Here is a 25907-nt window from a genome sequence, read left to right as displayed (position 1 = left end):
TTATGCAGTCAGGAGCACCATTCACATGGCACCAGAGACAAAAAAAATAAATTTCGACATTCAAAACGACTTCACAGTGACATGGCACCGAATGTAGGACGTTTCGGCCACGGATGTTTGGGCTTTGGGTAACCAACCTAGGACGATTTGAAGTGTGAAATGTTGTGAACCTAACCTAACCTATGCCCAAAACGTCCTAGGTGGTCGAAACATCCGAGCACGCATGGCACCTGTTTCATACGTGGTAGCTAGATAGGAACAGTTTGCCATACAAACATATTCTTCCGAGCCCAAGTGAACCATAATTATCCTCAATATTGGTTGTTCATTAGAATTTGCAAAGATTTTTTATATTTTTTGAGGATTATAAAATCAACGAGTGTTCCCATTAGCTGACAGCTGGGCAGAAGACCACCACAGGAGAGTATTACTCCAAGTCAAAATGTACCATAATTATCATGAAAATCTCGGTACAAATCAAATCAATAACAAATACTGCACTTTCTGAGCTCTTTAGTGGAAAAATTTAGTGATATGTGTGAATATGTGTAAACAGTCATTTAGTCAATGAGTGCTCCCAACAGCTGATCTCTGCTTTAATGATTACTCATAGCCCACCATTTGTCCTCCTGTGCCACTTAATACCACTTGATTTTGACTATTTATGATCAGTATGTATCCATGCAGCTTATTACCAGCAGATTATGCCTTTTGTTGATCAGAGGAGAGTATGTAGAGGCTCTCAGGTGTGACAGGATTGATCTTGCTGGCGAGTCTCGAGTGTGTGGAAGTTTTGTTACATGTGAGACACTTTATGTGCTGGAGGTGGCTCTTTGGCTACAGTGAGTAGTGATTGGAAGTTCAGGGAACTGTTGCCTCTCCTGACAATGAGAGGACCTTCCTTCCGTGCTAAGAGATCTTTGTATGCACCATGTGTTGGGAGTGTAATGCTGTATGGTAGTGAAGGAAGTAGACATTCATAGGCTCAATCGTTCAGAAATGGCAATGTTTAGGGGGATGTGCAATGCGTCCTTGAATGCATGTCCTGGGGGGACTAGGTTTACAATGGAAGACTTAAAAATATGGACAGGACTGTGAGAGGAGAGGTAGATTGAGATGGTTTGGGCATGTGGAGAGGATGGGGATAACAAATGAGTGCAGAAAGTGAGAAGTGTGAACGTTGGGGATAGGGCTGCAAAAGCCAGTCTCCTAAAAAAAAAAAAAAAAATCATAGAGTGTGACCTCAATGACAAGGGACTGAATAAAGAGGCTGCCAGAGAAGTTGGAACGAGCAGCTTGGAGAGCTGCCATTAAGCAGTTGGAGCCTTTATAAACAAAACAGTCCTGTATTGTACTTCTGATTATCATATATGTAGCTGCTGTACTGGAGGGGGGATTATTGAGAGCTGCACTGGAACTTTAAGAAAATTGTAGAGTATTCTTTTCTCTTCCCCTGTAAGTAAATAACAGTGGTTCTTATGGAAGAGTCTGGTAATTCTCTTTGCATGGTACTACTTTTTATACATTAGCTGTGCAAATGGAGGGCCTACTTACACATATCACTTTGCCTGATTCTAGATGCAGTAAAACAGGACATTTTTTTTACTTCCAAAGAACGGCTTAGAAGGTCTTGGAAATTACTGAGTTTTAGGTATATGGATAATGTAAGTTAATGATAAACTTGAATGATACAGGACAGTATTTTTCCTGACCTTGGTATCCTGTACAGCCTAAGTAGCTCTCAACAACAATTTTCTTCACAGTCTTCAGTTGAATTAGTTTGTCATATGATGAGTTAATAACTACTGTTTCAGTATAGTGATTTCACAACCAATATCATATGTACTTTAATGCTGTTAACTTAAAAGTACAAAGAGGATAATAATAACCAAGATTAGTATGTTACATTCCCTTTACTGTGCTGTGACTTGTGCACAAAATATCCACACAGTAATCACTGTAATACCAGCATAAAAATTGTTTAATATAATGCCCATACAACATACTACTTTATTACTTCTGCCATACAGTTCTGTATGATAAACAGCAAGATGAATAATTATGTAATCAAGAAGAAAATATATGGTAATATATGGGAGTATTTCTGTCTTTTCAATTTGCATTCACCCTTACAGATGGTAGTACGAACTATGTCAGGGTGTGATGATATGATAAACAATGAAATCAAGCACTGCTCTGAAGTAATGTGTCTGGTGGGAGATTATGTCAATTATCAGTAATGCTAAATGGTGGCCAAAAATTAGATAATTTGCAAAAGGTTTGCTTTTCTCTCATTACATTATTTAATACTCATGTTCACAACTGTACTTTCTAAAGACTATAAACAATGAACTTATTCTTGTTCACTGTTTATATTCAGGCTCATCCAGATGGACCGTAAACACCTCACCACTTCAGCAAGTACTGTATTAGTGATTTTCTGTTGATGCCATGTTGTGAGAGGGCACAGAAAAAGGAAAGTGTGGTGTGATGTGAAGGGAGCATTCCAGTAATGGCACAGTAGACTGTAAGTTGTAAACTGTGTTAGTACTGAGGCACTGGATACAGAAATGGAAAACAATAACATACCACCAACAAAGGCATGATACATATCTGCTCATAATCAGTGTTGAATGATATTACCAAAAGTTATTTAATAAAGTAAAGCAAGTACAAGCCTAAATAAAGTGCAAATGGTACTGTATTTTTCCACCATTCTTCTGACTTGCCTTCTGCATCAGAAATACATAACCCTTTTACCATGATTTTATTTTAAAATTATTTTATTTTTTTTTTTTTTGCAATCACCTCTCAGTGAGGAGACAAACATGATCCTAAAGTAAATTTGTAGAGTACATTCATTTAAAAGTAAAATATTCCACAACCACTTTCAATTTGTAAGAAAAAAATGACTATAAAACATGAACTATTCATTAAAAATGTTACATACTTACATCTGGATATCCTTTCAAGTCTTACTAATTCTGTAATGGACTAAGAAAATTGTCAAAAAATTTCTCTTAATTTTTTGTCAGGCTATGGAATATCTGTACTGTACATCTAAATATGGCACTGTGCAGGTACATACACCTACCTATTCATATACAGTACCAATTTATTTCACTTTATTTGTCCTGTGTATCCCTGAACCTATTCAGCTCTCCATCTACCTTTTCAGCTTTGCATAATATCTTTCTACCAGTCTACCACAACTTTCACCTGGGATAATATTAGCAAAAATGACAGCAAAAATTCCCATCACCATAATCATCTAGTAATCCCTATTTTTCACTAATATATGGGTATGATCCAAGAACAAAAGTAAGAATGCAAGAAAGTCTTTCCATACATACATACTGCCTAAGTGGAGGGACAGAGAGACAAGCTTTATCATTAAATTGTAACAAAGGCTAATGATTTACATTCAAACAACTAACACTGCTGAGAAAATCTGAAAGCCACTAGTGTATTTGTACACTAAATATTACAACCTGACACTTTTTCTTTTCAAAGTTTATTTTTAAAAACTTGTCCTGCAAGAAAAGGCTTACAGTCTGAGTTTGAGAAGGCTTGAAGATACAACTCAAACTGGCAGTGCTGGGCAATTGCACACCAAGTGGGAGGTCTGCACCCGCACTTCCGCACACCTCTTAAGTTTTTGCACTTCCGCACAACCGCACCCTATATAATATGTGTGTGTGTGTGTATGTATATATATATATATATATATATATATATATATATATATATATATATATATATATAAGTTTTATTGCAGGGAAATATAAAAGTTTTTATTATATTAATCATCAACATCATCATCATCATCATATGATACTAATACTGTACTTTTATAAAATTCTAAAGCACTGTGAGCTACCGCGGTAACCAAACCAGACATTACCTTTCTTCCACCAATCAGTACATCTTACCCTAACCTTTCTTCCACCAATCAGTACATCTTACCCTAACCAGACGGGGGCTCCGTGCCCGATCCCCTGTTTCACCTATCAGGTAACATATGCTAATATAATATATTGCCAGGTGGGTCACCAAACTTTGTCTATTCGGCTGTCTTAGCTGATACAGTGATCTGGGCCCAAAGGAAAGTACGTGGCTGGGACTCCTCATGCCTGCGAAATCACTGATTCCAGTGACTAGTACTGTATTTAATATTTAATACTACAGTATTTATCATCTATGATCAATTTGTCATGCAAATACTGCATGATCAGTATCTCTTTACATTTATTTTATTTATTTATTTTTTTTCGTGTGCAGACCAATCAACACTTCTACACCTTTTTACCGAGGTGACCACACACTGCACCTCCACACACCATTTCGCACTTCTGCACAGTGGGAATGTGCGGAAGGTGCGCGGAACTTGCCCAGCACTGCAAACTGGAATACAGTGCAGTATGTAACTTACACATGGGTAGCTCGCTTCTAAATAAAGCAATAGATACAAATTCTGATCAAAAGATGCAAATCCAATTTGCATAAAAATTTTGTATAACGGTTCAATCCCTACTGGTACTAATCCTTAATTCCAATATACCACAGAGAATCCTCAAGTGACTTGTTACATTCCAAGTATGGTAATACCGCAGCAGCTCACTCAATAATATAAATGTTGCAGGGCTAGTGAACACTGAAACAAACTACAGACTTACAGTTTAGATCCATTTATACTGTAAATGAGAAAAAGAATATGTATTTCATATAGTACTGTTAACCTTGAGAAATTCATCACTGTGATAAAATCAGCTCCATCCAAAGTCAAATACTGTACACTTACTGTACTTCAAGTTATTATGTATTATTTATTCATATATACAGTATATATATATATATATATATATATATATATATATATATATTTTAATCAACACCAGTCAATCTGGGCATGCAGACCCACCAAACGTAAGCAAGCAACTGCCTCTGTAGGGCCATCCAGTGCAGCAAACCAACGTTCCCATGCAGCTGACAGCGCATCTCGACAATGAGGCACAGCATGAAGGGTGGAGGTTTGGTTCCTGGATGGACACTTTGTCATTCTATCCTGTTAAAGTAGGCTCCACATCACCCCATTATCTGGTTATATGGTTAACAGTCAGTGCTGTACATATTTTCCTGCGTTACAAGAAATCATTAGGGTTTTCACTCTGTGAAGAACTGCCTGAAATGGAAAGAGGAGTAAGGAAAAGTGCTAAGAATGAAAGACAGAAAGAGGAAGAGGGGAGGAGAGAGAGAAATAGGCTAGAATGATAAAGGTGAAGGAAGAAGCTCACAGGACTACATCAGAGGAGTGAATGATGGTTGTCACCATTTACCAGCACTTATTTCAAATAAGATGAACAAAAATTTTATAGGGATGCTGTATAACAAAATTATGTAATTTTTCTCTTTGCAACTTTATCTGACAGCAAAGGTATACTATAAGTTCACTTTTACAAATACAGGCAAAAACTCAACTGATTTTCTGGAAACATAATATACTAAAATAAACAAAACATATCAAAAAGGCTGCTGAATGTCCTACAAACTCCCCCAAAAAGAAAGAAAAAAATTAAATGCTATGCTTTTCCTTTTTCCACAAAACCACACTCCCCTGAGAGATGTTTATATTTTTTTTGGACAAAAGCTTACTCTAACTACAAATACATTTAATGGTGGTAGGTATGGATGCCAATCATCCACTCACCTGGTGTAGTGTTGCCTACTTATTCATTCATGTCCATCACACTTTCTATGTTTGTTCTCCTCTCTTTCTATCTCTTCCATCCTTCCTGTCACCATATATTAGTATTATTTCCATTTCAGGTGACTCAAAGCTCAGTGATAAGCTAATTTCCCGTAACTCAGGAATCCATCAACAATGCTGAATGTTAACCATATAGCCAAGTAACGGGATGACGATAAATCTACTATGGTGCCCCTGTTTACTGGGTGGAGATACAAATGTCATGTCACCCAAGAACCAAGCCTCCATACTAATCCCCGTGCCTTGCTGTGGTGAAGTGCTGTGAGCTGCATGGAAACATTAGTTTACTGTATGAGAGCACGGGATGGCATTGCAGGGGGTGTTTACTTGCTGCGTTTGATGGGTCTGCTTGATCACACAGACTGGGGCAGCACAACAACAACAAATACACGGTATACAATAAGCAAACGTAATCTTACTTTATTAGATGAAAACAACATGGTAATGCAGTTGTTAGGGTTTCCTGCAGATGCACCAAACAAAACAACCTGAATTAACAGAGATCAACAACTTCAACATTGGGGGAAGTATTCTTGTGGACTTAGTAAAATGTACAGTACCTATTCCTTACTATTACATTTTTTCTCACAGCAAGTTAATATCCTTTTGCATACCAATATATTTCAACATGTAATTAACATAATATGATATATACTGTATTCACACAAAGCAGTGTCCAGTGACACCACAACATAATGAACGCTGAATATAACAGACCCCTCCTTTAACTTATATTTTTTGCATTTCAAAAAGATGTCTCATATTTTACACTATACGCTGTTTAGCACTGAATTGCCTCTATTTATAAGCAGCCTTCACTCAAGGCTGGACTAATGCATGCCTGGCCTGCCCATTCTATCCTGAATCCCTGACTTGTAAGCAGTTACCATTTTGTAATTTTTCTGACTTCTGTGTTATTTATTTTTCCAAATATTACATTTTTAAATACCATCTATGGGTTCTACTTCCACAACATTCAGGAAAAATAAGAATTAAGAATTCATCTTCAAAAGTATGTGGCAGAAATGCTGTATATGAACCACATAGAACAAAGTATGGTTATAACTGACTTTCAATTACAGTAAAACCTCTACAATTCGTCATCCTTCAAGTCGGAAACCTCTACAACTCGGGACGGCTCCAAAATACTCATTTAAAAAGTCAAAATTCAAAAATTCCCAAAAATGCACACGTGAGAGGAAGAGTCAGCAAAAATTCCCCCAACTCGGTAAGATGCTGAGTTGTACAGTAATGTTTATGTGTTTAGTGTTTAGTTCCCCAGTACTGTATAGTACAAGTGATAAATTCATTACAGTAATGGCCTTTATAGTGTTAACTGTGCTTTACATAGTGTACAGTGTCAAGTACAGTACAGTAAAGGTGTGCCCAAAAGTGATCTTGAGCCCCCCTAACACCTCCAAAAACTACCAAAAGTCCTCCTCCATGTCTGGAATACACCCTACAACTGCATGGGATCATGGTAAGGCAGCTTTTACTGTCTGTTGTAAAAACTTTTATTTTTTTTCCATTTTTTCCTTTTTTGTGTGTGTGTGCTGGGGGGGAACTTAAAGTTCATCCCTACAACTCTGCAAATAGGCTAACTTGGCAAGGCTTGCACATGTATTATGCCGAGTTGTAGAGGTTTTACTGTACAATGAATTTGACTTCCATCTAATTACTCCATTACAAATGGGGTTCACTGTATGTTAATATTAAAAAGAATAAAAAAATGATGTAATTTGCAAAATAATATCACTAACATGAGACATAAGGGCCCACACTAATCCAATGAGGATACTGTCCTAAAACATAAAGAGGTTATTTCCCAGAGGCAAAAATATCATTAGCCTATTTCCCACTAAAATATGGGTTGGTCAGTATCCACAAATTAGTAAGGAAAACCATAAAAGTAGGAGCAAAGAATTATTTAGGAGTTACTTCCCAGAGATTTATGTGCTCTTGAAGGAAAATCTACTGTAACCTCTCTCTCTCTCTTACACACACACACACACACACACAAATGAAAACACAAGAACACACATAAATACCCCTGGGGAAGAGGCGAAAGAATACTTCCCCCACATCCCTGCTTGTCATAAGAGGTATGTGTAACATAAGGGACTTTTTTTTGTCTCCCAACTTTCTTTCCTTATTGACCTCTTCTCTTCTGTCCTACCTCTCTTCTTTATACTTCCACTTCTTCCAGCTTTTATTTTCCTTCTACTCCTATGAGGTTAGACATTTGGCTTCAAAGCAGGAATAGTTTAAGGACCTTCTGATGTTGACCCTTCCTCCCTTTCAACCAGCTGAACAATCAAGCCACTTCAATGCCAAGCCAATTCAGCACTAACCTACTTTGCTGTCAGGTTACTTCAATGCCAAAACCATTTCACACTAAGAATCCATTATTTAGTTCAGTTCAACACACACACACGAACGCAGGCACACATGCACGCACGCAGGCACACACACTCACACACGTGCACACACACATACATACACACACACACACACACACACACACACACACACACACACACACACACACACACACATGCACAAATGTATGCACATGCACTCTCCGTTGACTAATCCTCCATGTTAATCATCCACTCTGACCCTGGCCTCATGACCTTTAAGGTAAGAGCTTCACAGGAGCATGGAAAACCAGTCAACACACCTATTACTATTTACTGCCCTATTACAGCATACCATATTAAACCAATGAATGCAATGAGGTCTTTCTTTCCTGCTACTGCCAGATAACTTTTACTGTTTAGGGATGGTTACAGATCACCCATCCAGTTTCATAATCTCTCAAACTTAATGAAATATTCTAGCAGTGGCTATATTATAATATAAAGATCACACTCAATGGAAGAGGTAAAAGTGTTTTTATATACAGTATCAAGAAGTTCAAAATTCTACAAAGTATTTTTTAATATCTTATTGAAGTTTCTACAATTTCAAAATCCACAGCATACTAAAATCATTTCAAAACTGTCTTATATAAAACACTTGAATTTTGTTATAAAGTCCAGTAGTAGAGAGAATATAATAAAAAGATCGCGCTGTGGAATGGATAAGTGTTTTTACATCTCAAGACATCCAAAGTTCTACAAAGTATTTTCTAATACATTGTAGAAGCTTCTACAGTTTCAAAACCCAGAGTTTAATAAATAACTTCAAAATTATTAGACATAAAACACTAAAATGTTGTTATACTAAATAAACAATTCAAACCAAAATGGTCATCATAATATGCACAACATGAGCTCTTCCTGCTACTGCAATAACAAAGAATTTGTTAAACTATATTACAGGACTATGAGTTAGAACATACATCAGTATGGACTCCCGGTATTATTATTTCCAAACTTACTGTAGAGTAAAATACTGTTTTAAGTTTTTGCAGTATGCTATAACAGGAAACATTTAGCCATCCAATATTTGTAAAAACAGCAACAAAACTGTCAGCACCCAGGAGATGCACTCTTGGCCACACCTGCAGCCCAAGTCACCTGGTAGGTGGTGCTGACTCTCTCTCTAGCCTCATCCACTCCCATCTTTGGCCAGCATATCTGACATGCGCTTGAAGCCACCCTGCCCCGTCAGAGGTCGTGCCTGGGCATGCTGGGATCTCCGCATCTCCTGGTCATGCCGATGCTCTGCACGGATCCTCTCTGCTATAGCTTTACGCTCAGCCTGGCAGAGAAGATTTTAATTCCTTCAATACAATGACATAATTATCCTCACCCCTTTTCACACATAAGGATGATGCAGTGAAGAATCTAGAAAAAATTTTTATGAGGCATCAAGCAAATATATCACATTTCATTATATGGCATGCTGTTTTGATTTCCACGAATGATGGAGAAACTACTACTCATACCCATAATATTCTATGGTATCAATTTTATATATCGTTCTCTTCTGTCTTTCCTTCATTCTTTCCTCATCCCTCTACCTACGGGTGACTTTACACTCCCTTTTCTGTCTTTCTTTCATTCATTCTTTCCTCTTCCTTCTGCCTGTGGGTGACTCTATACTGATTGACAAACCAAATGGTTTCCTGTACACCAGGAAACCATTTACTATGCTGGGTGGTAACCATGTAACCAAATTTTGGCGCCTGGTGGTTTAGTGGGTAATTACGGTGCTCCAGTTGGATTGAGTCGGTGCAGGTTTATATCCAAGGAGTGGTTGGGGTGTAATGCTCACGTAATGCCACTCAGGGATGAATGAGGCCTGTCACTTTTATCTTAAATGTCAGGACCAACTTGCCTAGCCCCGGGCTCCTATGCTCCTTATGGGGCAATGTAGGATTGGATGATGAATGAATGAATGAATATATAAAACAGTTATTATCAATATTTTTGCCTTAGATGTCTGCTGCAGTGTGATTACACAGGATCTCGATGACTCCATACATCAGTGCACCCTAACCTGACATAACCAAGATGTTTTACCCCCAAAGACCCAACATGATATTAAACAACTACGACTGCCACAACCTTGAACACCCCCAATGCCAAACAGGCAAAAATTTCTAATAATCAGCATGTGAAAAATCATCTCCCAGTATCATGAATATTTCGCCATGAAATACTGTACTTCCAGTGCTGTTTTGCTGAAAATTACTTTTGCCACATTTGGTCATAACTGTATCTATCTGTCTATCTATCTATATACTGTACTGTATATATATATATATATATATATATATATATATATATATATATATATATATATATATACAGTATATGCATGGAGTGAAACTATTTCTGAAAGTATCATTAGTAATCAACAATAAAGAAAAAACAATACTATGAAACCATCACCAGGAGTGACTGTACAACTTCTATGGTAAACATGAATGCAGTAATCCTGAATGATAAACAAGCCAGCCAAGCAGTATAATTTGTATGACAGTATAATTCACACGAACTGAACTCACATAATTAACTTATCTAACTTATTAAGTCAACACAGAGACTCTTCGCATACTATAAATGCCAAATATTCTAACCCCAAGTCCGTCAATTCATGACAAAATCGGTCACAAAACTCTTTCCACACTCTTTGAACTAATCATGAAAACATGAATTTAGCTGTTCCCTCATCATTAACCTCTTTAGTTTTTTATCACTCTCCAGCAAAGAGCCTGTCCACATTGTAAACACACCCAACTAATTTTATCTAATTGTCTGAATGTTACTCTCGTTCACATTAAGCTCCCACACCATACGCCACTTTATTCAATACTTTTACTCTTTCCTTGAGAGTAGCTGAGTTTCTTGCGTTCTTAGCATTTTCAATGTGCTTATGGTTTGTAACTAAGGTTGGAACCATGTGCTCTGAGTTCTTGGATAAAATGAGTGTGAAAGAAAAAAAAGACTGCTTGGTGCAACAATCAACAACACAACAATAAGGCTGATGAAGGCAGGTATCAGAATGAGTGAAAGCAAAGAATATGCTTCTAGACACAATGACAGTCAACACAACAATGAAGCTGATGCAGCCAGGTATCAGACATGGGTTGGCTTGGGTGATGGAACCCCAGCAGCGATCCAACAAAAGTGCAATGCACGAGTTGTAAACAAATGTAGCCATCTGGAAATTTAATGTCTTAATGCACCCATTTTGTTTCTCCTGCACAACTGAGTGATATCATCATGTTATTGAATAATAAAGGGTGAAATTCGGTGCTCGTGTTACTGTACAATCATTACATCCCTTTGTTTTAAACTGCAACTCTATTGTACTCATTTATTTTCTATCATGTGTTTGAAATCCCAACTCGGGGGGGATCATAAGATATAACAGACTAATGGCTTAATTGGATCAAGCTTCCCCCCAAATTAGTCCGCAATAGCGAGGGCCTACTGTACAGCAAAAATTTGGGGAGCATGTGCCCAAGTGCCCCCTCCTCCCCATATCTGCCACTGATATTAGGTGAGGCAGGATCCAAACAACCATGGTGGGAGAAAGTATGAGAGTACAAAAATTATCAAGTGCATGGCCCATCAAATTAGCCAGACACTCATTCACACATCATTTAAGCCCACAGAATCCTGGTTCTGCCTCATGTTTAATTATTTCTTCAGTATAACACTTTTTTTTAAATTCCAGCTATTACCAGATATCCTTGTTCAGCATATGAAAGATTTCAAACTAATGGGGTGAGCTACAGTTTGAGGCAAATAAAACTGGCAGTAAAAAAGGCAGAGTATAAGAGAGACGTGGAGGAACGATTGGGCAAATATGAATTGGAGCAGATGGGAGACGTGGAAGGTGTGTGTAGAATATTTACAGAAGAAATATGTGCAGCATGTGATGTGGTGTGTGGAAGGAAGAGAAGACGGAGGGGGGTGCAAGGAACAGCGTGGTGGACTGAAGAGGTGAAACAGGCTGTGGCACAAAAGAAAAAAGCATACAATGAATGGATGAGAAATAGGGGCGTGGAAGAGGTTGAGAGGCAGAAGAGAGAGTCATATGTAGAAAGAAAGAAAGAGGTGAAAAGATTAGTAAGAGAGCATAAGAAGAGAGTGGATGAGGAATTTGGAAGGAATTTGAGTGTAAAGTGGAGGGACTGTAAGAAAATGTTCTGGAAAGAGGTGAAAAGAGTAAGACAGGGTGGAAGTGAAGTTAGCAGGGGAGTGAAAGATAAAAATGGTAGATTACTAGTGGAGAAGGGAGAAAAAGTGAGCAGATGGAGAGAACACTTTAAGGAATTGTTGAACGTAGAGGATGGAAGTAATGCGAGTATAAGTGGCTGGGGAATGGCTGGGAGAAGGAGGGAGGTGAGAAGACAGGAAGAAATCAGTAGGATAGAAGTTGTGGAAGCAATGAAGAAAGTTAAATCAGGGAAAGCCCCAGGAATTGATGGAGTGTGTGGTGAAATGCTGAAGCATGGGGGAGAGATAGTAGTAGAATGGATGTGGAAGATGTGCAGATTGGCCTGGGAGGAAGGTAGAGTCCCAGAGGATTGGAAGTCAGGTATAATTATTCCCTTGTACTGTACAAAGGAAAAGGGGAAAAAGAAGTGTGTGGTAATCATAGGGTCATTTGTCTTCTTAGTATAATAGGAAAAGTGTATGGTAGGATACTTATTGACAGAGTTAGAGAAAGAACAGAGAAATTAGTTGGAGAAGAACAGGGAGGCTTTAGGAAGGGAAGAGGTTGTGTAGATCAGATATTCATTCTCAGATCTTTAGTGGAAAAGTTTCTAGAGAAGGGAAAGAAGTTGTATGCAGCTTTCATGGACTTGGAGAAAGCATATGACAGGGTGGATAGACAAAGATTGTGGAAAGTGTTAAGAATATATGGAGTAGATGGGAAGTTGTTGAATGCTGTGAAGAGTATGTACGATGGTGCGAAGGCTGCAGTGCGTGTGGATGGTGAACTAAGTGAATTTTTCTCTTTGAAAGTTGGGTTGAAACAGGGATGTGTCATGTCTCCATGGTTGTTCAATCTGTACATGGATGGGGTAATAAAAGAGGTACAAGGTAGGGTAGTGGATATTGGAGTGGCCCTGGTGAGAGAGGATAGTGTTTGGAAACTCCCTGTACTGTTGTTTGCAGTTGATACTGTGTTGTTGAGTGAAGATGAAGGGGAGCTGCAAGGCTTGGTGGATGAGTTTGAGAGAGTGTGTAAGAAACGGAATCTAAAGGTGAATGTAGGGAAGAGTAAAGTGATGGTCTTTGAGAGAGGTGAAGTCAGTGAATGTACAGCGAGGTTGGATGGTGAGGAATTGGAAAATGTGAGTACGTTTAAGTACTTGGGTAGCGTGATGAGTAGGGATGGAGGTTTGGAGGGTGAAGTGCTTGAAAGGGTACAGCAGGGAAGAAAGGTTGCTGGTTCTTTGAAAGCAGTGATAAGAAACAGGGAAGTAAGCATGGAAGTGAAAAAGTTACTACATGACAGTATTGTGATACCAACTCTAACGTACGGAAGTGAAGCTTGGACGTTGTTGGAAGGACACAAGTCAAGAGTGAGAGCAGTGGAAATGAGTTATTTAAGAGGAGCCTGTGGAGTCACATGGAGAGACAGGCTGACGAATGAGGATATAAAGGAGCGTTGTGGTGTGGATGTGGATGTGATAGGAAGCGTTATGAGGAACACACTGAGGTGGTTTGGCCATGTGGAGAGGATGGAGGGTGAAAGACTGACGAAGAGAGTGTATGTGAGTGAGGTGGAGGGGGAAAGAGGGAGGGGGAGGCCGAGGATGAGATGGAGGGATGGGGTGGATAAGTATATGAGAGAGGGGGGTGTGAGTTGGGAGCAGGGGAGTGAAATGGCGGGGGACAGGGCGACTTGGAGGCGATTTGTTTGTGGCCATCCCAAACGGGATTGAGGCATCTGGCAATAGATAGATAGAATAGAAAAAGAAATGAACATGGTATCAATTATGTTACATTGTGGCAGGTGGTGGCAACCACCCGCATGACAAACCTGATGGTTTCCTGTACCCCAAGAAACCATTTACAATGCTTGGTGGTAACCATATAACCAAATAACAGGGTGATGTGGAGCCTATTATGATGCCCCTGTCAACTAGGTGGAGACACAAATCCAGTGTTCATCCAGAAATCAACCTCTAAACTCTTCTCTGTGCTGTCCGCTGCAAGGGAACACCAGTTCACTGCAGGGGATGGTCCAACAGGGGCAACTGCTTGCTTGCAGTTGATGGGTCTGCTCAGCCAGACTGACTAGGATTGATCAACAACATCATGATACATAAACAGCTGGTAGCTGCTTTTGTATTCTCTGTCTGACTCTGGACACAGACATGATAACCTGTTCCCTGAGTCCCAGCAGTCCTCATATGTGCCACACATCTTCATGTGCAACCACTTTGGTAATAATACCCATCAACCATACTGGATACATACTTGGTCTGAAGTGGAATATGGTGGTGACCATATCCACTCACCTGATGTACTGCAACCTACTTCTTCCTTCACCTTTATCATTTTATTTCTGTTTCTACCCTCCTCTCTTCCTCCTCCACCGTTTCCTTCCTGTATCTTTTTATTACTTTTCTTTCCACTTCAAGTAGCCCTATGCTAAGCAACAAGCCTAAAGGATTCCTGTAACGTAACCCAGGAAACCATTTATAACACTGGGTGGTAATCTTATAACCAGAAAATGGGGTGATGTGGACTGTATTATGGTGCCCCTGTTACTTGGGTGGAGATGCAAATGCTACATCAACCCAGGAACCATACCCCCCAGCATTTCCCCATAACTTGCTGTGCCAAGGTGCTGTGAATCACGAGGAAATATCAGTTCACTGCACTGGACAGCCCTGTTGGAGCAGGTGCTTCTATGTACAGTAGTTGATTAGTCTTCTCAGCCAGACAGACAGGTTGATCAACAATAACAACTTGGATTGCCTTACTCAAGACTGGTGAGATGATGTTAGCAGGGTCGGTTTTTATGACATGTCGATGGGTTCTGCGGTAATCACTAAAGTCTATTTAGACAACTATCCAAATTATGCAATCATTGCATCATTTCAAACAGGAAAAAAAAAACAATCTAACCACTTGATCCCAACTAGGGTGAAAGCTGGGTACTATAAACACACTAAATTCTTAAGCCCTTCAACCTGATGGCATTACTCCACCTTTTTGATGCTACTTACAGATGATTCTATTTAATGTTAGGAGAGATTTTAAAATGGAAGGTATTGCCTCCACTGTTGTTTTCACAACAGGATCACTGCCATACTAAATAAAATTGCCTGGAGGTAGCAAAAATAAAATTAACCCCTAACAGGTGGGTGATCTTACGTAACGTCCATGCGTGAGGAGGCGGGCGTCGTTACGTAACGTCTGGCTATTTTCTGTCCTAATTTATTGGTGAAATTTGGAGATATGGCTTCCTTGTCACCTACTGTCCTGCCTTTTACCCAACCAAGCCTTGAAACAAAATAAAATATACGTACATAAGTTGTAGTGTTATAAGTGTTCAAGGAAAATAGAATATACTGTACTTACATAAATTGTAGCGTTATAAGTGTTCAAGTAAAATAGAATATATGTACATAAGTTTTATTATTATAAGTGTTCAAGTAAAACAGAAAACACATACATATGATTTTGAAGACATTGAACAGTGTAAGGAATGCATAAATGATAAATTTAGTGTTCAGTGGTGAAGAAAAAGAAAATGAGTGAAGAGTTCACTAGCCTCGCCCCAGACGTGCCTGGTGATGAGCTGCCTGCCTACACTCCTCCCTTGCTCCTTCCCTCCTCCTCCTACAGCCAGCAGGGACGTATTACCACATAAGTAACACCTCTTACCTTCGTTTTTCATCCATTTTCATCGATTTATGCATGTTTAGGCTTATTCCTTGATGCTTCATTTTTCCGAAAATATGCCATCCCACATGGTCGTATAACTGATGTCACCCACCCACGAGGGGTTAATAATGGAAAACATCAGGGTTACGAGGAGAGGTAGATTGAGATGGTTCGGGCGTGCTGTGAGGATGGAGGATGACAAATGGATGCAGGAGGCAAGGGGTATGAAGGTGAAGGGAAGGGTTACGTGATTCAGACCAAAAACGACCTGGGAAAAGGTCATATAATGTGACCTCAGGGATAAGGCACTGAAATGGTAGGCTGCCAGAGACAGTGTGGAGAGTAATCATTAGGTGACTAAGGCTGACTCAGGCAAGCATGAAACAAAACAAACAGACCCAACTCCACAAGTATCAGATTTCACCTGTAATGAAGCACCATATGCACATCATATACATGTATATACCTTACTTTTAAGTTACGTTACACTGCACTGAAGACGAGTAAAGAACAATACAAAATTTTGATTACAATGCATATGGTATCTCAAATGTTCATACAGCTCTCACACCACGTGGGACTGCCCTCCAGGGCCATTTGCTTGCCCACAGTTGATGGGTCAGCTTGACCAGACAAACTGGAGATACTTGACAACACCACCACCACCACCACCAACTTCAACCAAAGTCAGTGATCTTACCACTACTAACTGGTATGACAGCTGTGGAAAGTCAGTACAGCAGTTCCCATCAGCATCCATACTGATAATGAGATTCACACTGTTAACATCAATTAGCTTTGTCCACCATTAACAATACTGGAAAGAACACAGTGTTTAAAATATGGTTTCACATTAATGGATGAGAATAGGCCAATTCTGATATAATAGTGACTAATAGTGAATCTTACTACTCCAATTACGATACCAATATTAACTGGCCTTTTCTTACTGAATTACAGCACAAGCCTAAATGATAAAATAGGCGATATATCACTCTAGCGATTTGGGTTGGACAAAGCACTGACTGCATTCCATTTTATATACATAAAGCAAATAAGCAACAAAATATAACTGTTAAACTTCTTTTACGGTTTGTCATGTTTTTCAATAATGTCATCAAGACATGAGTGCTTACATTTAGCTTTATCCCTTCAGCCAAGGGATGTCATATTAATTGAGCCAGGTAGACAAAGTCGATGGTCATTATTTTTGTACAAAATGTATCTATGTCTGTCTGTCGAAAACTCAAATCTCAGAAAGTATTGATTGTAGAGGGAAAAATTTTTGATGACAGTTGTTCACAGTCACAACTTAAGTTCACATGTCACTCAACCAGCACTGGGAGTTATCCAGGATGGATGCATAATAGTAAAGGCTTCATCTAACAGTATTATTACAGTCTACCTGGCTAACAGATGATAGGTAATCTTGTTTTATTGTTCATCATTCATTCATCATCCAATCCTACATTGCCCCATGAGGAGCACAGGAGCCCTGGGCAAGGCAAGTTGGTCCTGACATGTGAGATGAGAGTGACCATCCTCACTCATCCCTGAGTGGAATTATCCATCCATCCATCATCCAATCCAACGTTGCCCCATGAAGAGCGTAGGAGCCCGGGGCTAGACTAGTTGGTCCTGGTATTTAAGATGAGATTGACCAGCCTCACTCATTCCTGAGTGGCATTACGTGAGCAATAAACCCCAACCACCCCTTGGATATAAACATTCATCGGCTCAATCCGATTGGAGCACCGTTATTACCCACTAAACCACCTGGCGCCAAAATTTGGTTACATGGTTACCACCCGGCATAGTAAATGGTTCCCTGGTGTACAAGAAACCATTTGGCTTGTCACAGTGTAGAGTCACCCACATGCAGAAGGAAGAGGAAAGAATGAAGGAAAGAAAGACAGAAGAGTGAGTGTAAAGTCACCCGTACGCAGAAGGACAAGGAAAGGATGAAGGAAAGAAAAAGAGAAGAGAATGGAAGGAAAGAAGGATGGAGGACAGGAAAGGGCAGACATCCGGAAGCAGCACTACATCGAGTAATTGGATGGTGAGTGCCCCACTACTACCAAATTAGTTTATTCAATTTAGAAGAGCACCAAGGTAGTGAATGGGTTTATGGAGCCTGTGTTTAACCCTTCCATTTCAAGAACTTTCTCCACAGATAAACAAAATCTTCTGGAGACAGCAAGCATTAAATGAAAAGTATGTCATCAGATTTAACGAGTAAATAATACACTGATAAAATATACCATTTCCTTCTTCAGTGCAGCCATCTGCTTCTCCTTGTCCTCAAGAGCCTTGCGCCTCAGCTCCTCCTCCTTAGCCTGGCTAGAGTTGGCCACCACAATCTTTGTTTCTTCCACCCATGCTGCCTCATCTGGTTTCACCTCTCTGGGGGAGGAGACAGCTTAGATTTCATGCCTATCAAGAGACATGGGTCAATGAGGCAAACAGTCAATTTTTCCTAGATGATAGTTTCATATCATATCACTTCATTCTGTTTATCGTTTTGTTTATAAAGACCCCAACATGCTCGCATGCATCGGCCTTAGTCACCTAATGGTTGCTCTCCACATTGATCAATCACTGGCAGCCTCCCTATTCAGTTCCTTATCTGTGAGTTCACACTCTATGACCTCGTCCCAGGTCTTTTCTTTGGTCTACCTCTCGCAACCCTACCTCTGATGTTCATGCCTCACCATCTACCCCTAACTGCCATCCTCCATCCTCTCAACATGCCCAAACCATCTCAATCTATCCCTCCTCATCACAACACTACACACATTCACGGCCCATCCTTCCTCTCAACCCTTCAATCACAATCCTTGCCCTACAGGGTTTTGCATTCAAGGATGCACAACACATCCATCTTGTCATTTCTGTATGTCTGAGCCTACAAATATACTCTTCCTTTACTGCCCAGGACTTGCTATCATAAAGCATTACACTTATAATACATGCTGCATACAAAGACTCCAAAGCAATGAGGGATAGCCCTCCCAATGTTGCGAGAGGAAACAGCTCCCCAAACTTCTTCCAACCACTCCTTAACCTAGCCACAGAACTAGCTCCAACTCAACCTCCAGCAAACAACATGTTCCCCAAATAACAAAGCTCTTCCTCACCCTCAAGAGACCCCCCCCTCCACAGGACAAATACTTTCACACCTGACAATCTCTACGTGCTTTCCCCAACACACTGTACACACAAAATGAGCATTACATTGAAGCCTACCTCTAATATCACAACACCTCTTATGCACCTAATTTTCTCAAACACTGCAAAAGATTGAGATACTTCCCACACCCATGTGGCAAGCTGCACATAGCCAAACTCCCTCAGTTGTGACAGTACTGCCACCAGCCCTAGATAGCATCACTTTTGTTTTAACTGCATTTACTCTCAACCCCTGGCGTGCTGTGCTATCTCTCCATTTCCTACCTCCTTCCTTAGCCTCCCTTACATTCTCTGCAATCAACACTAAGTCGTCAACATACAACATCTCCCATGAGAGTCCATTTCTGAAGTCACATGAAAGACCTTCAAGCACAATGACAAACAATAAGGGGCTCAAGACTGACTCCTGATGCACAACAACATTCATGGAAAACTCATCTCTCATATTTCCATTCACTCTCACCTGAACATGAGCACACACATACACAGCCATACCACACTAGCCAGCCACTCTTCAACCCCAAGCTTTATCACTGCCCACTTCACCACCTCCCTAGGAACTCTGTCAAAGGCCTTCTCCAAATCAACAAAAACAAAGTACAGCTCCTCTTTCTTTCCTATATACTTTGAAGCTGTCAGACAACGAATATGGCATCAGTGGTCCATTAGCCTGGCATATACCCATACTGCTACTCATCAATATTCACTCCATCCCTTTTCATACCTTCTAGAACTCTCTCCATTACCTTCATTATCCGGTCCAAAAGTTTTAAGCCTCTATAATTTCCTCTTTTCAAGGGATCACCCCCTCTTATACACATTTACAATGGCACTCTTCAGCCAGCCATCTGATGCAACACACTCACTTATAATCAAGTTCATCAAATCTGGAACTAAACTCACTCTTATATCCTACAGTCTTCAACATTTCATCAATCAACCCAGACACACCCACTGCCTTCCCTTACTGCATCCTGCTTATTGCCTAGCTCATAATGGCACCATCAATCAGGGGCAAACACTAGATCCAATGACTCCAAACCCTCCCTGTTCCAGTCAAACTCCTCATTCAGCAGCTGGTTATAATGATCCCTCCAAGTGTCTTTAAAATCCTCGCTGTCCACCATTACCTTTCTTTCATCATTCTTCACACACTGCTCACCTATGATATCTCCATTTCTCCTCTTCACCTTAAATGTCAGATTCTTCTTTTCATCACTATTTAAGTTATGTGCCAAAAGCCTCGGAGATTCATTTTGCCCTGTATACCTCCTTTCTAGCCCTATGCTTGGCATCCATGTATTCCTCTCTGTTACCACCCCTTTTCCATACCCAGAAGTTTTCTTTTCACCTTAACTGCAGCTTCTACACTCTCATCCCACCATCATGTTATGTCTTGGAGGGCCCCTTGTCCATCAACACACTAAATCAGTAACTCTCTAAGAGATTGTTTTTGAGAGCTCTGTACTGCTCATTAACACCTATGTCAACATCTCCCTGTTTAGCCACCATTCTACTCATCTCACTATAGATGGCATCCCATACTGTTTGGTTTTTAAACTTCCATATTTTCCTCCTGGGTGTATAAGTTCTCCAAATCACCACCTGCTCCTTCAGCACCATGTCACATGTCAGTAATCTGTGTTGCTGCACACCCTCTTCACTCCCTATAGCATCCTTCACCAAGCTCCTATCAGCCCTTCTGACCAGGAAACAATCTGGCTACTATACTATTATCCCCAGATTCATATGTAAGGTAATCAGCCTACTCTTGTTTATCCTAAAACGTGTGTTGCACACAATCATGTTCACTGCTTCCTCAAATTCAAGTATCCTTCCCCCTTCCACAATCCTTGTACTATATGTGCATTCCCCATGTACCCCTTCGTATCACTGAGCTGCGTCATCCATATGATCACTTAAATTCTCAAATCAATAAAAGAAATGATAATGAATATCATTATTTTAACCCTCCTATGATGTTGGGAAGAAAAAAAAAAAAGAGGGCCTGACTGCAGAAAATTTTTACAAGAAAAATTGTTTTGGTAATGAAAAGAAGGTGCCATGTTTTGTTCTAGTTGTATATAACTGCTCTTCAATGGTACTGTACTTGCTTATTAATTCTGCAGATACTATCAAGCATCAAATTTATACATGGCACAATGATATGGAAGAAGTGATAGTTGTACAAGAGGATACAGTAGAAAAATTCTAAACTGAATAACAAAGGTTTCTATGCACCCTATTATTAATTAAAACACTAAATATCCCAAAGAAGATTCACAGATTCCTTGCTTTGACTCATGTTATTATGTCATTTTCTTAAATTGTATATAAATTTTCAGATGACTGATGGCCTAGTGAGCTAAAGTGCTGCAACCATCAATAACCCATACAGAGGGGTGATTAAGGGTTTACTGCTTACAAGATGATGCTAAGGGGAAAGTAACTGGTCATTCTCACCTTAAATGTCTGGACTGAACAGCTTGGCTCCAAGCTTCTATACTCCTGATGGAGCAATATATTACTGGATTGGATGATGGATAGATGGACATAATTAGTTTTGCAATATTACTGCACTGGTATAGTGGTAGGTGGTGGCAACCATCATCCACTCACTTGATGTAGTGCTACCTACTTCCTCCTTCACCTTCATCATTATTTTTCTGTGTCTGCCCTCCTCTCTTCCTATTTCTCCCATCTTCCCTGTCAATTTTATTATTATTCTTTCATTTGCAAGAGGCTTTACATTGAGTGACAAGCCTAATGGTTTCCTGTAAGCCAGGAAACCATTTACAACACTGGGTGGTAACTACATAACCAACCTATACGTGTTTCCCACATGTCTACAAGTGGGCTGGTGGAGGGTTAGTGCCCCTCCCCATAAACTACTAACTCAAAGACAAACAGCCACCCCTTAGGGGATTATGGCATCTGGCTACAGATAGATAAACAGAGAGATCGCACTGACTGGACAATGAACACAATTTCTTTCTGTAGTTTGTTTTTCCCACATATGCATACAATGAATGAACACAGTCCACCTAAAAACACCAAAAGGCTTATGACTGGATGTGGTTACCACGTCCAAATTCTCATCCCAGCTGAAGATATAAGCTCCATATTACTTAATCTCTGATACAGTCTACTGACATGAGTACTATTTAACCCAAAGGTATAATCCTGGATTGAGTAATCCTCAATTCTAGGTCTGAACTAGCCTCTAATCCCAGGTTTAAACCATTATTCTGAATCTAGACCTAAATATCAGAACTGGATGGCCTTATTCCACACCCTTACTCTCCCCACCTTTGACAAAAGGTATAAAGGCCTACAGTAAATGATGCCCATCCTGACATCTCAAGTGTTCTCAATGTCTGCAAAATGGACAAAAGTCTGGTACTGTACTAGTGTTAGGAGTCAGGGACGGATCCTGGAATAATTTAAGGGTGTTGCCCTACAACATGTCAAAATAATTCATGGGTGTTGCCCTACATCATGTCAAAATAATTCATGGCTGTTGCCCTACATCATGTCAAAATAATTCATGGCTGTTGCCCTACATCATGTCATGATAAAAGATATACATATGGACAAAGAAAAGCTAAATACGCAGCGTATTGTACATCTACCTGTCTATCTATTGCCAGATGCCTTAATCCCATAAGGGGTGGCCACAAACAAATCGCCTCCATGTCGCCCTGTCCCCCACTACAATATTTCACTGCCCTGGTCCCAGCTCACACTACTCTCTCTCATATACCTCTCCACTCCATTCCTCTATCTCATCCTTGGCCTCCCCCTTGCTTTCCCACCCTCCACCTTACTCACATACACACTCCTCATCAGTCTCTCATTCTCCATCCTCTCCATATGGCCCAACTACCTCAATGTATTTCTCCTAACACTTTCTATCACATCCACATCCACACCACAATGCTCTTTCACTTCCCCATTTGTCAGTCAGTCTCTCCATGTGATCCCACATGCTCCTCTCAAATAACTCATTTCCACTGTTCTCACTCTTGACTTCTGTCCCTCCAACCATACTAGGGCATACAGTATTTGTGTCCAGCTTGCGCATGTCGTCACAGTGTGGATACACCTGAGAGGAGGCTGCCAGGCAGTGATGAACAATGATAAACTGTTTCATTTTATGTTCTGTAATAGCATTATTGTGCATTGCTGTGCATGTATATATTAGTGGGGTATAACATTTAAATATAATGAATAATCACTCAGCCATACATTCATTTAGCAAAATTTGACATAAAAGAATAACTGGTCAAGTGAGTTTCTAATGTTCATATTTTTCCACAGTAATAATTGTTTCATCTCTCACCTATGTCAAGGCAATTTTAAATGATAAGCTTAGCTATCACCTTTACTCTTCAACCTGATGTGCATTCTAGCAGGTATTTGCATACAGTAGGATTAAATTGATTTGGAGTGTTCTGTATTCTGGAAGTGTTTGGCAACTATTGCCCTCACTTTTCCTTCCTCTATCCCCTTTCTCTCCCATCTCTCCCCTTTTCTCTCAGGTCTCTGTTTAATGAGGCAAATTATATACCCTAACTTAAGCTTCCATGCTCCAGTTAATTATATTAAACATGGAATACATGATTGTTCAAGGAACTGAATGAGATGAAAGTATGGTGGGAGCATTATAAAGAGCTACATTAACTCATCATCACCATTACATCATTCTCATTATATAATTAGCTAACTCCAGTTCCCATTTCACTCAGTTTCTTTCTAATCTGGGTAAATTCATCTGATGATAACTAGAACAAAATAATAAGAGCCGACACGGTACTGAACAAAAAAAAAAAAAAAAAAAAAAACTTGGAGTCATGGTATGTCTGCCTCTACCTCTCACTCCCATAGCTGTCACAAGAGCAGCTCCCCTCACTCACCCCCCAGCAGAGGCTGGGGAGTGGAGGGAAAAATGGGAGGAGACAGTCCTCCACACCGTGACATCACCACACACACGAACAGCCGGAGAGAGAGGTCGTCCCAGGCATCGCTCCTAACCTTGAGTAGTTTCAGGAATTTTGTCTGTCCTGTCTCCTAGGGTCTTTCTTTAAATTTAAAATAATGAAAGTTGGTAGACTACCAAAAATGTAAAGATTTGTTGGCAATAGTATACATGAATGTTTGTGGCTTATTCGGTAACAGCTGTTTAGGTACTTTACCGGTACGTTAAAGATGGCCGAAAATGTAAACAATGAGGGAATGGAATTTCAAGGATTTGATGCTAATACTAATGTCATGGACCTGGTGAAAACATTAATTATGAGGATTAGTGAACTCGAAAAAAAAGTAGAGAATCTAGTGATAAAGGATGTGTCAGGAAATACGGAAACCACCATACAGAGTCTAATCCAGTCCAACGAAACAGCCAATGAAGAGATTAAGAATTTGAAGAGGGAAAATGTTGAACTGAGGAGGAAACTTGAAGAGAGTACTAATAAAACGGAGAAGGTGAGTAATGTACTAGAAGAACACAAGGCAAAGTGGGCACACGTAGAAGAAGAACAGAAAGAAGTGGTCAGCTTAAGAGAGATCATCCAGGAAGAAAGGGAAATGAACAAGAAAGAAATGGAAGAAAATGTAGTGAAAATGCTGAAGAAAAAAGAGAAAATAGTGAGAGAAACTGTAGAAAGGAACAGATGCGTGGTAGTATTTGGAAACAGGGAAGAGGAAGAAAAGGTTAGGTTCGCAAGACTCGAGAGAGACACGAACATGGTGAGAGGAATATTAGGCAAGACTGACCCCGAAGGAGACAAGTGGGTAAAAGAAATTGAGGAAGTAAGGAGGATAGGGCCTTATAAGAAAGGGGAAACAAAACCAATGAGAGTCAAGTTTACATCAGAAAGTGTAATAAATGAGATACTTAAAGTGACCTGGAAATTAAGCAAAGAGGCGGGGATGGAAAATATTATAATAAGAAAAGATCTGAATGAAGAAGAAAGAGAAGTTTTAAAATCATTAAAGGAAGAAGTAAAGGAAAAAAATGATAAGAGGACAGAGGAAGAACGTAATACTTTTTTTTGGAGAGTATTGGATATGAAAGTAAGGAAATGGTATTTAAGGAAATAGAAGTGAAGGAAACTAGGGGGGATGGTTGTGAAAGATCAGAAGTTGAGGAAGTGGTACTGACAGAGAGTAGGAGAGAAGAGGGTATTAATAATGTCAAAAATAATTTGAAGGTGATATATACTAATGTTGATGGTTTCATATCGACAAGGATCGAAATTAATGATTTCTTGAGAGAACATGAACCTGATGTCATGTGCTTTGTAGAGACCAAATTAAGAGAAGATATTGATGTTCATTTGGGAGATGGTAAATACAAACTGTGGAGAAAAGACAGAAAAGAAAAAAAGGGAGGAGGAGTGATGATAGCAGTGAAGAACAACATAAATGTAGATACTGTGGAAATGGGAGAAGGCAGGGCTGAAGTGATATATATGAAATTAGAAACTGGAGAGAATGTTAAGAGAGATATGGCGGTAGTGTATGTTCCCCCAAAGACGAGAGCATGGAAAGATGACGAATACCATGAGATGTTGTCAGATATGGCTAGCTACTTGCAAAAAATAATTGAGAAAAGCAATAATACAATTTTGGTGGGTGAC

At 39.7% G+C, this 25907-nt stretch overlaps 1 protein-coding gene across 3 annotated transcripts in view; it reads right to left on the bottom strand.

The window, feature by feature from the left end:
* Nucleotides 1-1898: 1898 nt before the first annotated feature.
* Nucleotides 1899-25907, bottom strand: part of LOC145400258 (uncharacterized) — a 63666-nt gene continuing 39657 nt past the window's right edge. For all 3 annotated transcript variants that reach the window (XM_080272777.1, XM_080272778.1, XM_080272779.1), the window contains exons 4-5: nucleotides 18339-18480; nucleotides 1899-9472 (exon numbers count right to left, since the gene is read on the bottom strand). In XM_080272777.1, coding sequence (XP_080128903.1) covers nucleotides 9320-9472; nucleotides 18339-18480 — 295 coding nt within the window. In that variant the 3' untranslated portion in view covers nucleotides 1899-9319. The remainder of the gene's footprint in view (nucleotides 9473-18338; nucleotides 18481-25907) is intronic.

This window comes from Coenobita brevimanus, chromosome 51, assembly GCF_032717465.1.
Source record: "Coenobita brevimanus isolate Jiangsu-jjx chromosome 51, ASM3271746v2, whole genome shotgun sequence".
In the NCBI taxonomy this organism is placed as follows: Eukaryota; Metazoa; Arthropoda; class Malacostraca; order Decapoda; family Coenobitidae; genus Coenobita; species Coenobita brevimanus.
The sequence above is the reverse complement of the archived record's forward strand: the minus strand, read 5'-3'. Positions and strand labels throughout refer to the sequence as shown.